The following is a 16,215-nucleotide window of genomic DNA, read 5'->3' on the forward strand; positions in this document are numbered from 1 at the left end:
TTTGCCTGTTTATCCCAGCTCCATCCTGGTTTAGACAAGGAAGCTAAGAGTCAGCATCTCCCCTATTTATCCATCTTCCTCCAAATTGAAACCCCCAATGGATCAAGTTTCCAAATGATCCATTGGGCAAAATGGGCAAAAAAATGGGCAGCCCGAATTATTTGTATCTAAATGTGATGATCAGTCTTTGCATATCCTTAGAAACATGTAACGACTTATCATTATGACCCCTTTATTTTTGTGAAGGTGGGTATGATACTCTGAAAGGATCAGCAAGTGCTCAGTGTGAGTAATTGATATAGCACCTCTAGAAGAACTGAGGTCTTTGTCAGACCCAGCCCCGGGGGGGATGACACAGGGTGATCTTCCACCTTGGGGGGGGGGTGTCATCTGTTTCCACTAACTCCTGGGGGAAAGTTTGCCATGTTTTGTTTCTGTTGAAAAAGCAATCAATGGAGAAAGGAGGAAAGATGTAAATAAATGTGTAATAAGTAAATAATACATGGGTGAGTGAATAAACGAATGATTGCATATATGTCATAACTGGCCTGTGTGAAGGGTTATGGAAGGTTCACGCAAAGGTTGAAGGTAAAGAAGTTCAGTATCAAATGTGTTTTTCAAGTTGGGGCTTGATGACTGGCTCTGTTCTTTTCTCCCTCTGGTGTTTGCTCTTTGAGGATCTGGAATTCCGGTGGCGGGATTCAGAGCGGCGTTTTGTTCTGTGGGCTCGGCGATGCCAGGACCCTTGCTCTGCACTTTGCACTCTGCGCGTGGAGAGGGAGTGGGGACAAGCCCCCGACCATGCGCGGCGGCCCCTCGAGGCCAGGACCGTGCCTGTGACCGAGACTGCGACACGCGGCTCCTGCATGCGGAGAGGGCCACGGCCTTTTCCGGGTTTAGAGCAGGCCCCCCAGGGCATGAGCACCCTTGCCTGGCCTGGGGGCGTGTGCAGAGGGCGCTCCAGGCCTCGGGGTCAGCGGAAACCAGGAGCGGGGCGGTGGGGGGGGTGAGCAGGAGAGGTTCGGGGGGCAGGGGGGCTCGCTGGTGGTCTCCCATCTGTCGATGTGAGGCTTCACTGACCCGTAACTGGATGGCATCCCTGACTCAGTGGACATGAATTTGAGCAAATTCTGGGAGATGGCAGAGGATGGGGAAGCCTGGTGTGCTGCTGTCTGTGGGGTTGCGCAGAGGCAGACCTGACTTGGAGACAACAGCACATGTAATTAAGATAAATGGAATATGGTGACTTCCCTTCCAAAGGCTCTGTGTGAGGCACGGAGTGCTTTAGAGAAAAGCCTCAGCTTCCATGTCTCAGAGGAAGATTTTAAAATGAAGACTAAATTTGGTGCTCTTATGTTTTACTTTTGATTCACATCTTGATTAATTAAACGCCTTATGGAGAAAACAGCTCCAAGGTCTCAGGGGTCCTCTGACCACCTGCTGGGGCAGCCTCATGGACCCTCGAGCTCCTCGAGGCTGGCATCACCCCTCACCTTCCTCAGACGCCTTTCCTCCTGGTCATGTCCCACACTCTTCCTCCCTTCCACACTCAGAGCACCCTTTCTCGGCTGTGACATCTTCCCTCAGTACCAGATTTCTGAGCTCTCATCTCTGAGCTTAGACAGCACTTGCAACTTATTTGGAATATTTCTGCTGCCAGCTTGGATTTTTTGTTTGTTTTCTTCCTTTTGTATTTGGGAGACGGCATGGTGTGACCCGGTCCAGCTCTGTTATGTGGCCTTTTTGCCCCTAACAAGAGTGTAAGCTTGGAGACACCAGTGTGTGTGTGTGTGTGTGTGTGTGTGTGTGTGAGAGAGAGAGAGAGAGAGAGACACTGATTTTTTAAAAATGATCTCTTACAGCTCTTGAGGAAGTCTATTTTACAAAGAGGAAAACCGGTGGTTGAAGGCTCTTTGGAGAAGAAGCCCCCTTTTGAAAAACCTAGTATTGAACAGGTAAAAAAAAAAATATGAGAAGCCCCGTTTTTTTAAATTGCTTTAAGGCTGAACAAACCTCATCTTCCATGTTCATAGCTGGCTTAGAGATGTTCAAGTCTGTAGGAATAGTCTCAAGCCCTTTGGATCAGAAGTGAATACTCCATGTAGTAAATGATTTAGCTTTTGTCTGTTAGGTTGCTGAATGCTCAGAATTCACTGTGTGTTTGGAAAAGAAAAAAAAATTAAGTAGAACATGTAGTTCATCAGAACACATGAAATGGGCTTTTTCTTGGTGTTGATGTTTTAAAATTAAGTCTTTGTCCCTGTGTTTGGCACTGTTGAAAAGTCTATTGAGGTGAGGGAATTCAGGAGCAATGTGAAAAACATTGTAAGTCAAGCAAAAGGCACAGAAAAGAAATGAGATTTTTGTATCCAAAAGTTGGCTTCCTGCCACATTATGATTCTGCAGAGAAGCCTAGATCCACCTGGGGCATCTGTTAATATGTACAGACCTTTCCTGTTAGGTGTTGTCATGATCTGTCATCAGTATCAATTTTTTAGCCTCTCATTATTTTCATAAGTAAATGTCAGACACTCTGGACTGAGTTTCCTGATGAGAGTAGTTACAGAGGCATGATATGAGATACAAATAAGTGTATTTTATCAGTCAGTTTTTAGTAGAAGAAATGTCTTCAAACCCTACAAAATAAAATTTCATTGTTACTTTATTTGAAGTTACATTAGATGAGAGTGTTCTGAAGACAGATTAAATTAATCCACAGATTTTTTTCAAAAGCTCATAATTTTGAGTAAGAATTTTTTTTTGGGGTAAGTTTACTAAAAACTGAAAGAATGATAGTAAAGAGTTTAAATTCTTGTGGTTTAATTCATTGCAAGGCCTTGCTAGCAGAGTTTTGATTAAAATTTTGTGAATGTAAAAACATTTATCCAAGAATCTCATTATATGTGAGCTCCTGTTTTGATTGTACAGCAAGAGTTATTCTGCGAAATAGCCATATTTTATTGTTTGGGACAATAAACAGTGGACCTTTTCAGTCCACTGTTTTGATTTTTTCTTCGTCGCTTCATGATTGCAGCAGGCAGAGAATTGCAGCTCCCAGTTTCTGTGTCTTGTCACTTTTCATAGGCTGTGATCTGAGGCATGATTCCCTCTGGGCATATTCCTGTTTTCTAATAGGGAAAAAAGAGGTTTTTGTGACTAGAGAACTGTCTGTTCTTTTGCTAATAACCACCACTGGTGCTGCCTGGGTGGGCATTCAGGATTGCAGAGCTGCATGAATAAATTGCCTTCCCTCCTTTTAAGGGTGTGAATAACTTTGTACAGTACAAATTCAGTCACCTGCCACCCAAAGAAAGGCAAACGATCGTTGAACTGGCAAAAATGTTCCTGAACCGCATCAACTATTGGCATCTGGAGGCACCATCTCAGCGAAGACTGCGCTCTCCCAATGACGACATCTCTGGGTACAAGGAGAACTACACCAGGTGAGCGGGCTGGCTCCTCCCCTCTGGCCGTGAGATTCTGAGTGTGAAGAATCGGATCAGTTGGAGCTGAACTACTTAGTACAATCGCTGCTCACCACACGAGGTCACTGAGCCCTGGAAGTGTGGCTGGCCTAAATCGAGATTTCCAAGATTGTGCAAAAAAAGAATGTGAAGTATTTCATTAATCATTTTTTATATTGATTACATGTTGAAATGGTAACATTTTGGATATATTGAATTAAGTAATATATTAAAGTTAATTTCACCTGTTGCTATTTACTTTTTTAATGTGACTGCTGGGAAATTTAAAATTACATATGTGGCTTGCATTGTATTTCTATTGAGCACTGCTGACCTAGATAACTATATTATGACTCTGTAATTATGTAGAGAACTTACTCTTAAAAAAAAAATGTAATGCCCAAGAATATCGATTCAGTTCAGTCACTCAGTCGTGTCCAACTCTTTGAGACCCCACGGACTGCAGCACGCCAGGCCTCCCTGTCCTTCACCAACTCCCGGAGCTTGCTCAGACTCATGTCCATTGAGTTGGTGATGCCATCCAACCATCTCATCCTCTGTCGCCCCCTTCTCCCCTGCCTTCATTCTTTCCTAGCATCAGGATCTTTTCTAGTGAGTCAGTTCTTCACATCAGGTGGCCAAAGTGTACTGAAGTTTCAGCTTCACCATCAGTCTTTCCAATGAACACCTAGGACTGATCGCCTCTAGGATGGACTGGTTGGATCTCCTTGCAGTCCAAGGACTCTCAAGAGTCTTCTCCAAAGAAGGGAAGACCATCATAGTCTCAGCACTGTGGTGTAAATATAATAGTGTTATATACATCGTCTTACAGCCTTTGTCTCTTTAAATACACATTTTACATTTGTTAGAATGAAAGAAAAGAGAGCATTTGCATCTTCTGTGTCCACCCTGCCCCGTTTAAACATTTTACTGGTTACATTATTGTCTGTTGATGCACAGTGATTTACCTAATCTTTTCTCTGTTGGTGGGCATCAAACTCTGCACATATTCTTGGATTACATTTTTTCTAAAATGGGAATTTATTTTTATTACCTATGATTTGCAGGATAATAAAATTGAGTTTATGATTTAAGAGTCATAAATGTGGACCATACAAAATAGTGTGACATATTCATCTTTAAGGAAGAGACTGACTTGTACCATCCATTTTATTCACCTTTTTATAACTTTTCCCATTTGTATTTAATAGGCATATCAAGCTTGCTACAGGGTTTTTTGTTTTTAGCCTTTTTTTCCTCTTGAGTTAAAATAAGCAATGTTTTTTTGACAACCTGTAAAGACCACTTGTACCCAGGTTTAACCGCAGATGACAAGTAGAAATGGGTGGAGTTAAAGCTAAACTTTCCTGTCTAATCACTGACCTGATTTTATGAGTAACATCCAAGTTTTTGCCTCTCATCCAGCCTTTTACAATATATACAATTTGAATTATAAAATATTTTATCTTAATAAGTGTAAATAGGATTTACAGATTGCTTCATAATCCACTTTAAAAATGATACCTTTATTTTTACATCTTCATTTCAGAGTAGTTCCTATATTATTGTAACCCTTGTTTATAATGAGTTGAAATAGTAGAACTCTCTCTCTCTCTCTCTCTCTCTCTCTCTCTCTATCTCTCTCTCTCTCTCTATATATATATATATAGTTTAACAAGTTTTGTTTTACTTTATTTGTTGTGTGAACAGTAAGGCATGGTGGATCTTAATTTCCTGACCAGGGAGCAGACCTGAGCCCCACTGCGGTGGGAGAGCAGGGACCTAACCACTGGGCCAGTGGGGAAGGCCCGTATCTTTTAACTCCATCTGTGAACAGTTGACAAAACTGAGTATTTGTCAAAGCCAAACCCCTGGAATATTTGCCACTCTAAGAGAGGAAAGACTGTAATCAAGGAGGGGAATTCATTGTGAGCGGCACAGGAGTTAATGCTGTGTTTTAGACAACAGTAACAATAGTGTGTAGCACGTGGGAATCACCAGTACTGGGCAGCACTCGCAAACCCTTGGGGAGTCAGTCGTAAACGTGACGCCTCCTTGTGGAAGGAGTGGTGGGCTTGAACCACGGCCCGCCCCCGTCCCCGCCCCCGTCCCCGCCCCGCACCCTGGGGAGATGCTCAGATGCCCCTTGGTGCTTTTCCTCGGAGCCTCAGTCACCGCCAACCAGCGTGCGTTGGGAGAGGAGAGCTTAGGCTCTGGGGTCACTGAAGGAAGGGTGGTGACGGCCCAGAGCCCAGCAGGGTCCGGGGCCAGCCTCCCTGGGGGCAGAGGGTGCCTCGAGGGGAGCGGCCTGCGCTGGAGGCAGTGACCTGCTGAGCCCTGGATGGGCGAGCCTCGCAGCCTCAGTGGGTGGTAATAATAGGGGAGCTCCTCCTCCAAGCAGGCCTGCCGATGAAGAGCAGAGAAGGCCAACCCGTGAACGCTGAGAGATGCTTGCCTCGCATAAACCTCACTGTCCTGACTGCTTGAGAACCAAGGAAAGCTCACACCGCCCTCCTCACTGATGCTGCTTCTCAAACGCAGCACTGTTAACCCTGCGGGCACCGCGGCCCGTGGGGATGGCGGGAGCCGGGGCTGTGGACTGTTGGCTCAGCGTGCCTGCGCAGTCTGGTCCTTTGGGAAGATTCTGGAATCACAGCACGGAGGTGGGAGAGACAGGATCCTCGGGGAACAGGACTGACTCCGAAAGTGATTGTGTTCCTTCCTTATTACGAGAGGACTTATCCCATGAAAGAGTAAGCGCTTGCTGAACAGCAGGACTGCTTACATTACTTATACTCTATGTTCTGAAGTGGGCAAGATTTAAGTATTTTATATGTTGAAAAATCTGATATATTAATGTTAACATATACTTAACCTTAATAATATACATGAGTTTATATTAAATATACCTTTTATGTCCCCCAGAAGTCACTGTGGTTTTAGAGACAGACCTAGACAAATATTTTGAAATTTCCTGAATTTTCTGATGGTGTGCCAATGTAATATTCCATGAGAAAATAGCTGGAAAAGTGTCAGAGGAATATGACTTCTTAAAATACATCTGACCAACAGAATATGCTAAAGTCAAAGTGTAAGTTGCTCAGTCGTGTCTGACTCTTTGTGACCCCATGGACTGTAGCCTACCTGGCTCCTCTGTCCATGGGATTTCCCAGGCAAGAATACTGGGGTGGGTAGCCATTTCCTTCTCCTGGGGATCTTCCCGACCCAGGGATCAAATCCGGGTCCTCTGCATTGCAGGCAGATTCTCTACCACTCTGAACCCCCAGGGATGCCCATGCTAAAGGAACGTGGCAAATTCTTAGTTTTAGATTCTGAACTGTGCAGAACATCTCAAAATTAGAAGTTACGCTTATCTTGGGGAGATGTTTTGTAAGAATGCAAGCAAATGAGATATAACTAAATTAATTCTGGTGAAAGTTTCCTGTAACTGTTGCACTGTGAGGTATAGACCCATTGCCAGGCTTCCTGAATGTTCATAATTAGGCGTGTCATCCCAGGATGGTATTTCTCACGGATTGGGGGAGGAACAGTGGGATGGGGCTTTAGAGACCCAGCTTCTAGTCTGGACTCTGAAAGTAACTAGCCTTTAGTGCAGGAAAACCTGGAGGGTCACTTAATTCCTGAAAGCTTTAGGACTTTCTGTCCAGCAGGCGGTAGGTGACGTGGCCTTCACCACTCGAGTCCTCCAGCTCTACTCACGTTCTATTTTTCATTTTTTTCCATTTATTTTTATTAGTTGGAGGCTAATTACTTTACAACATTGCAGTGGTTTTTGTCATACATTGAAATGAATTAGCCATGGATTTACATGTATTCCCCATCCCGGTCCCCCCTCCCACCTCCCTCTCCACCCCATCCCTCTGGGTCTTCCCAGTGCACCAGGCCCGAGCACTTGTCTCATGCATCCAACCTGGGCTGGTGATCTGTTTCACCCTAGATAATATACATGTTTCGATGCTGTTCTCTTGAAACATCCCACCCTCGCCTTCTCCCACAGAGTCCACAAGTCTGTTCTATACATCTGAGTCTCTTTTTCTGTTTTGCATATAGGGTTATCGTTACCATCTTTCTAAACTCCATATATATGTGTTAGTATACTGTAATGGTCTTTATCTTTCTGGCTTACTTCGCTCTGTATAATGGGCTCCAGTTTCATCCATCTCATTACAACTGATTCAAATGAATTCTTTTTAATGGCTGAGTAGTATTCCATGGTGTATATGTCCCACAGCTTCCTCATCCATTCGTCTGCTGATGGGCATCTAGGTTGCTTCCATGTCCTGGCTATTATAAACAGTGCTGCGATGAACATTGGGGTGCACATGTCTCTTTCACATCTGGTTTCCTCAGTGTGTATGCCTAGAAGTGGTATTGCTGGGTCATATGGCAGTTCTATTTCCAGCTTTTTAAGGAATCTCCACACTGTTTTCCATAGTGGCTGTACTAATTTGCATTCCCACCAACAGTGTAAGAGGGTTCCCTTTTCTCCACACCCTCTCCAGCATTTATTGCTTGTAGACTTTTGGATAGCAGCCATCCTGACTGGCGTGTAATGGTACCTCATTGTGGTTTTGATTTGCATTTCTCTGATAATGAGTGATGTTGAGCATCTTTTCATGAGTTTTTTGCCATCCGTATGTCTTCCTTGGAGAAATGTCTGTTTAGTTCTTGGGCCCATTTTTTGATTGGGTCATTTATTTTTCTGGAATTGAGCTGCAGGAGTTGCTTGTATATTTTTGAGATTAATCCTTTGTCTGTTGCTTCGTTTGCTATTATTTTCTCCAAATCTGAGGGCTGTCTTTTCACCTTGCTTATAGTTTCCTTTGTTGTGCAAAAGCTTTTAAGTTTCATTAGGTCCCATTTGTTTATTTTTGCTTTTGTTTCTAAAATTCTGGGATGTGGGTCATAGAGGATCCTGCTGTGATTTATGTCAGAGAGTGTTTTGCCTATGTTCTCCTCTAGGAGCTTTATAGTTTCTGGTCTTACATTTAGATCTTTAATCCATTTTGAGTTTATTTTTGTGTATGGTGTTAGAAAGTGTTCTAGTTTCATTCTTTTACAAGTGGTTGACCAGTTTTCCCAGCACCACTTGTTAAAGAGGTTGTCTTTTTTCCATTGTATATCCTTGCCTTCTTTGTCGAAGATAAGGTGACCATAGGTTCGTGGATTTATCTCTGGGCTTTCTATTCTGTTCCATTGATCTATATTTCTGTCTTTGTGCCAGTACCATACTGTCTTGATGACTGTGGCTTTGTAGTATAGTCTGAAGTCAGGCAGGTTGATTCCTCCAGTTCCATTCTTCTTTCTCAAGGTTACTTTGGCTATTCGAGGTTTTTTGTATTTCCATACAAATTGTGAAGTTATTTGTTCTAGTTCTGTGAAAAATACCGTTGGTAGTTTGATAGGGGTTGCATTGAATCTATAGATTGCTTTGGGTAGTATAGCCATTTGGACAATATTGATTCTTCCAATCTATGAACACGGTATATTTCTCCATCTGTTTGTGTCCTCTTTGATTTCTTTCATCAGTGTTTTATAGTTTTCTATGTATAGGTCTTTTGTTTCTTTAGGTAGATATACTCCTAAGTATTTTATTCTTTTTGTTGCAATGGTGAATGGTATCATTTCCTTAATTTCTCTTTCTGTTTTCTCATTGTTAGTGTATAGGAATGCAAGAGATTTCTGTGTGTTAATTTTATATCCTGCAACTTTACTGTATTCATTGATTAGCTCTAGTAATTTTCTGGTAGAGTCTTTAGGGTTTTCTATGTAGAGGATCATGTCATCTGCAAACCGAGAGAGTTTCACTTCTTTTCCTATCTGGTCTACTCACGTTTTAAAGAAAGCAAGGTCACTGCAAGTAATCCCAGTGCTATGAATATCTGAGAGTTGTTTGAACAGTCAGTGACTTGCACACCATGCGATCTCTGTTAGGCATACAAAAGTGACTAAACCGTCTTTTCACTTCTTTTGAGGAGACCTGAAACCAGAGGTTTAGGTACACCCTTGTTTTCCAGGTTAGTGTTTAGAGGAACATCGGAGTAGCAAGACACACATCCGTTCCTGTTTCCTTCTGTCTCACCGCACGCCCAGACTGTGTCAATCGCTATAACACCCAAAACGCCCAGAACGTGTTGACTCATCTCCTGTCTTTTCGTACAGTGCCCTTAGAATTTATAAGATTAGTTTTGGAAGCAAAACCAGAACTAAATAAAAAAGTATAAACTAAAGTACTATAAAGTGATTTTCAGAGGAAATAAGTGGAAACCTTTTGTTTGAAGATTTTGACTAGATAATATTAATCTACATTGCCTTCCTCTGCCCTGCGGAGAGTGAATGATGTGTTAAGCACTTTGGATAACATTTTATGATTTTATAATATTTATCACTATCGTTGTAGCAGAAATAGCATCTATCTTCAGTAGAGTCTCAGACATATGTGACCTCCATAGATAGGAATGCTCTTCAGACTCAAAATCAGCACTGCCAAATAGAATATAACATGATCCACAAATGTGAGCCACAGCTGTAATTTGACATTTTCTATTAACTACATTTAAAAAGATAGGACATTAATATTAATAGTGTTTTATTTGACCCATTGTATAAAAATGTTATCACTTAACATGGAATCAATATGAGCAATTATTAATGATGTCTTTTACTTTTCTTTATACTAAATCTTCCAGATCCAATGAGGGGGCTTTATAATTACAGCATATTTTAATTTATCCATTACATTTTAAGTGGTTAAAGCTAAATGGAGTTCTACCAAAACAGTAAAGTTGAGTTAAACGAAAAAGTATTTCTCAGGGTTTCCATTTGAAAGTAAATTTTTAAATATTTTTTCCTCTATTTATGTTAAAATTTCAGTGTAGTTGAGTTACAGTGGTTTCAGGCATACAGCAGAACAATACAGACATACGTGTGTGTGTGTGGTAAAGAACCCGCCTGCCAATGCAGGAGATGTAAGAGATGCAGGTTCAATTCCTGGGTTAAGAAGATCGCCTGGAGAAGGAAATGGCAACCCACCCCAGTATTCTTGCCTGGGGAATCCCGTGGACAGAGGAGCCTGGCGGGCTACAACCCATGAGGTCACAAAGAGTCAGACACAACTGAAGCAACTGTACATAGATATATATTAAAAGAATATAAATCTATTCTTTTTCAGAGTCTTTTGCATTATGGTTTATCATAGGGTAGTTCACCGTGCTATACAGTAAGCCCTTGTTGGTTGAAAGTAAATTTTAAATTGATTAAAATTTGTTGTTCAGTCACTCAGTCCTGTCTGACTCTTTGTGACCCCATGGACTGCAGCGCGCCAGGCTTCCCCGTCCTTCACCGTCTCCCGGAGTTTGCTCAGACTCACGTCCATGGAGTCGGTCCATCCAGCCGCCTTGTTCTCTGTCGTCCCCTTCTCCTCCTGCCTTCAGTCTTTCCCGGAATCAGTCTCTTCAGGAAAACAAACATGATTACCAAAGAACAAAGGGGTGAGAGTGATAAATCAGGGGTTTGGGGTTCGCAGATGCAACTGCTGTGTATAAAATAAACAACGAGTACTGATTGTATGTAGCACAGGGAACTGTATTCAGTGTTCTGTAATAACCTATAAGGGAAAAGAATCTCTACGCGCACACACATAAAACGGAATCGCTTTGCTACGTACCTGAAACTAGCAGAACCTTGTAAGCCAGCTATACGTCAGTTAAAATTAAAAAGAAAAGTGTTTCTTCATTTGTACAAGCGCTCAGTAGTTACACCTGGCTGGGTGGCTACACAGCTGTGCCGGCTGTTGCGCCGTGTCAGCAGGGCACAGCGATCTTGTCGTCACGAAGCCTTTATCGGAGGGTGCTTCTAAATCCTTAAATCCTTATATCTCCCATTGTACCACGTTGGGCATACTTTTATTAAGATTTACAGTCTCATGAAATTGATCTGATGGTTATGGTTTGTGATTACGTGTGTACTTTCATAATTGGTTCCCTGGAAGCTGGCCTTCCTTCAACTCCAAATATTTTAACTTCATTAAGTGGCCACGGACTAACTTCCAGCAAAAATTAGCTTTGAAGTTGATGAATTTCTATATGACGTGCCTTATAAATTACAAAATAAATGCATCCTTTAGTTTCTTCTGCTACCAAGGTCACTGTTTTCAACTTGACAGGATACAGGACGGCACTTAGGATGCCCATCTGGGTATTGTATCATAGAGTGACATTTGCGTGTGAATTATTAGGACAGGAAAGTTGAGAGGAACAGAAATAGTAGCAGGGTTTTAAGGTTAATTTTGAATCTAGGTAGATGAACTAACACTAATGAAGGTTTTCTTCCCCAAAGATGAAGCGGCCCCACCCCACATAGGGGAGCTAATACAGAGTAACATAAAGAATAAGTCAGACAGCCTGAGTAAGTGGACATTACTCCACTCTTTATTGAGGACTGACTGTCATCAGGTCTCCTCCAGCTGTCTGGGTGTGTGGGAGCTCGGCCCCCACCTGAAAGGGTGCCAAAGACGCCTGGTAGGGTAGAGGGTTCCGTCCGGGGAGAGGGGTCCCCGGCGGGGTTAGGGTTCTGTCTGGGGAGTGGGGTCCCTCCCTGATGAGGGGCAGCTGCGTCTGCCTCTGAGGAGCAGAACTTGGGCACTGAAGCTGGGTCTCTTCCTGGTCTCTGCCGCCCGCTGGGCCCCCTGTCCCTACTGCTGGGAATTTCAGGCCTTGCATCTCCGGGAGGCCCTGGAGCAGGTGGTGGCTGATGAATGTTTGTTTTCAGTTTCTCGGCTAAAGCGGCCTCCTGAATCTGCCCTGCATCAGCCCTGTGCCCCACACTGTGCTCAGGAAAGGCCTGGTTTCCCTTGGGCCCGGCACCCCTCCAGCCCCACGCGACACTGAGAAACAGTTTTGACTTTGAGTCACTGAACATGTACCTAGGTGACAGATGGTGGAAGCTTATTACTTCCTGCGTTTTGACTGAGTTTTGAGCAGTCGTGGAGATCTTTATCTTCTCACTGAAGCTGTGGGGGGTGTGAGTGCTGTGTAGGCATTTTAAAGCAGTCTTAAGTTTTATTCAGAGGGTTCAGTGGGGGAGTTCTGCTTCTCCTCCAAAAGGGATGTGCTCTGTTCCCCTTGAATCCATCCTCCTGTTTAAAAGATGCTGCGGATTGGAGTGACTAGTAGAGTTGGGCCCGAGGGCTCTGGCAGGGTGAGCCAGCATCTGACCCGCTGGCGGTGCCTCCCCGGCGTGTCTGCAGGCCCGGTCTCGCGCTGAGGGTGCCGGTGTTGAGTCGCGTCGCGGGTGTGCCTCGTGGCGGGGCGCGCGGGCGCTGATGCTGTGGTCTCCTCCGTGCAGGTGGCTGTGTTACTGCAACGTGCCCCAGTTCTGCGACAGCCTGCCGCGGTACGAGACGGCCCAGGTGTTCGGGAGGACGCTGCTGCGCTCCGTCTTCACTGTTATGCGGCGGCAGCTGCTGGAGCAGGCGAGGCAGGAGAAGGACAAACTCCCGCTGGAGAAGCGGACTCTGATCCTCACGCACTTCCCGAAGTAAGGGAGGGCTCGTGGGGTCTTTGCGCGGTGCCACGCTTGAGATGGACGGGTATAACCGAAGCCTCGTGGACAGAACTGGGGGGGGTAGTGGCAGGACCCCCATCTTCGCAGCCCCCCTGGGAGCCTCGTGAGTGTTTCCAGCCCATCTGAAATGAGCTTGACTTTGGGTCGACTGTTCCCTTGGCCTGTCTTATCCCTCCCGATTCTCAGAGGACAGGCCAGGGCTGTGTGTGGAGCAGCTCCAGGGCAGTGGGGACCCTGCAGAAGTGGTCTCCAAGAGGTGGTGCAGGAGAGCCCGGGGCTGATTCAGGCACCCAGTTCTCCTGTCCTTCCTGTGGCCAGCAGGTCATCCCTGTCTCAGCTGGAACGAACTGGACTCCGAGGCTGGGAGCCGGCCTGGAATAGACGGATCTCTGGCAGGAGGATCTTTGTGCCTCTGTACTCAGCTTCCCAGGCACACGCGTGCCCTTGGCTCCTTGCTGCTTGAACCTGCTAGACCTCAAGCGTGTAAAGACTCACTTAAATATTTTCCAAATGTAGGAAATAGGTCAGGGGGGTAGGAAGGTACAGTGAATGCCACTGGGCTTGGAATGGGTTTTCACTGTGAAGAACGCAGACTTTAATGTAAGTGGCTGGCAGCTGAGGGTGGCAGGTGACTGGCTGGCAGGTGACTCCTCAGCTTTGTGCGGCGAGACAGGGCGGAGCTGATTCCTCCTGCTCACTCCCTCTGGCAGCCGCGCTAGTCCAGCGTGGGTGGAAGCTGTCATTTGAACAGGCTTTCTAGGTCTGAGAGAGTTCTGCCACAGACAGCTGTGAGGCGGAGAGCAGTTTAGGAGAGGTGCTGTTATGCTCCTGGAACCAAGATGGATGGAATCCTGTTTTATCCGAAATACTAGATTTTTATAATCGCTACTATTTCTGGGTTACCCAATGTGTGTCTCAGGAAACATGATCATTTTAATTTTTAAAGATAAGTTAGGTCCAAAACAGCAACAAAAATGATTTTCTGATGAAAACGGACGGAACAGTTTGTTCTTACAGTTTAGCATGAATCTCCAGTGTTAGTTAGAGAATAATTCTCATGAGTTTTAGCTGAACGTGAGTCCTAGTGACCTGATTTGCAGCATTTCCTGAAGACGGCGACAACCCAGGATGAGGCAGGGCCCGAACACTTGGTGTCCTGCAGGGAGGAACGTCCAGAAGGACCTAAACAGCAGCTCGGGTGTCGTTCCTGAAGAGGTTAGGAACTCTGGTGCTCGTGTATTTCAGCGGCTGCCTGTTAACTGATCTAAGCTCCTTTCCTTAGAGATTAATGTAGTTTTCTTGTTTCTCTGTTACATCTGCCGCATAAGCCATGTTTCGTGTGTTCAGGTTATAGTTGTCTCCTGCCTCTAAGCCAGCAGACAGAGGACCCCTCCCTCGTCACACCTTTTATGGTGCTTAATGAGAGATTTTAATTATCTTGCATAGGAGCAGGTTTTTTCCCATAGCAAACTCATTTTCCTTCTTGGAGATATTTGCTAATTACAGTGTTTGTTCCTTCAGCCCGTAGTTCTGGCATGCTTAAGCTGCTTAACTGAGAAAATCAGTGCCGCTTTCTTCCTTCTCTGTTACTAATGGCAGGGTAAAGCTACCACCCACTTCTCCTTTCAGTCCCTTTCCATTGAATATGACAACACTGGAGGCTGTTAGGGGTTCATACCTGCAGACTTGGCAGCAGAATCTCGTATGCTGAAGCCAGAGGTGCCGTTTGGAGCTGGGGCCTGGCTCAGAGTCAGACTGGATTCCTCTGACCCCGTGGGGCCCCGTCCTTGCTGGGTGTCTTCAGGTCTTGCACACTTACTTTCCTGCACTCCTACGCCGCCCTTCCTTCTTTTTTCTGGCCGTGTTGCTGGGCGCGGAGCCCGGGTTCCCCAGCCGGGCACTGAACCCAGGCCCCTTCAGAGGCGCAGCCCCAGCCTCTGCGTCTGCAGGGCTCCAGCCCTTCCTCCTGCTCGACCTCCCTGGTGCCACCCCACGCCCACCGAGTCACGCAGGCGTCCTGGGCGCGGGGCCCGGGTTCCCCAGCCGGGCACTGAACCCAGGCCTCTGCTGAGGTGCAACCCCAGCCTCTGCGTCTGCAGGGCTCCAGCCCTTCCTGCTGCTCGGCCTCCCTGCGTGCCACCCCCACACCCACCGAGTCACGCAGGCGTCCTGCAGAACCTCGGTGTCTGCGTTCCATTGTAACAGTGACAGAGGGACATTCGCTGAAGACCTGATTCAGAGAGAACAAAGAGGCAGGACTGCTATAGCCCTACCGTTGTGATCTACTTTCTGTGCTTTTAGATATTTCTTATTGTTTCCTCCGTGTCTTGTGTTCTTTTATTCTGTGTTCAATTTTGTAACCCCTGGATACATAATAAGCACTTTCTCATGACATTAGATGAGACTGTCTTTTATTGTATTGAAATAATTTTATATATATATATATATATAGCACACACATGACTATTTGCCTAAATTATTAATGGCATTCTTCTTTGGTAAGTCTCCGTAGGGCTTCATGAAGTGTTCTGTTATGTAATTGCTCGTAAAGTAGGAGCCTGGGAAAGGAAAGGAAATTTACTTCTGTGATGAGGGGCGGTTGGGAAATCTTGAGGGCTGGGCGAGGTGAAGGCAGGGTCTGCTGGGCCAAAGGAGAAGATGCATCAGGAACCTCCCTTCTCCTCAGCAAGGTCAAACTGTGATCTCAGTAAGGATTTTGCCTCCGGTTGCTGTTAGTCTTTCTGTGTTAGATGAGAGACATACTGAAGTGTTTTGAAGTGTAAGTTAATGGTGACTAGCTCAGCAAAAAGTGGCCCGTGCTGTTTCTTTAAACCGTGCACCTCATGGCTGAGTGCAGGTCGACGTTCATGCAGTGGTTCCTTGTTCTTAAATGTTTGAGTGTGAGAGGCCAGTCCAGAGACCCGCAGGGCCTTCCCCACCTGTCTGCACCGCCCGACCTCTCCCTGCCCTTCTGCAGTCTTACAGGCTTTGATTCATGAGGAGATTAGTGGTGCTTTCCCTAATTGTGATGACGATGATGTTAATGTTAATGTAAGTCCTTAATCAGTGACCCAAACTTGGTATGTTTCACAATTCAAGCTTTAAGGTAAACTTGACTGCTTTATAAAGGTAACAGAACACATAGACTGTATATCATAGCTTTGCG

At 45.2% G+C, this 16,215-nt stretch overlaps 1 protein-coding gene across 3 annotated transcripts in view; it reads left to right on the top strand.

The window, feature by feature from the left end:
- The window catches only part of KAT2B (lysine acetyltransferase 2B), a 97,843-nt gene that overhangs the window by 44,346 nt on the left and 37,282 nt on the right, over positions 1 to 16,215 (top strand). For all 3 annotated transcript variants that reach the window (XM_070467065.1, XM_020903905.2, XM_020903908.2), the window contains exons 4-6: positions 1,863 to 1,955; positions 3,262 to 3,443; positions 12,831 to 13,022. In XM_070467065.1, the coding sequence (XP_070323166.1) occupies positions 1,863 to 1,955; positions 3,262 to 3,443; positions 12,831 to 13,022 (467 nt within the window). The remainder of the gene's footprint in view (positions 1 to 1,862; positions 1,956 to 3,261; positions 3,444 to 12,830; positions 13,023 to 16,215) is intronic.

This window comes from Odocoileus virginianus, chromosome 4, assembly GCF_023699985.2.
Source record: "Odocoileus virginianus isolate 20LAN1187 ecotype Illinois chromosome 4, Ovbor_1.2, whole genome shotgun sequence".
NCBI lineage: Eukaryota > Metazoa > Chordata > Mammalia > Artiodactyla > Cervidae > Odocoileus > Odocoileus virginianus.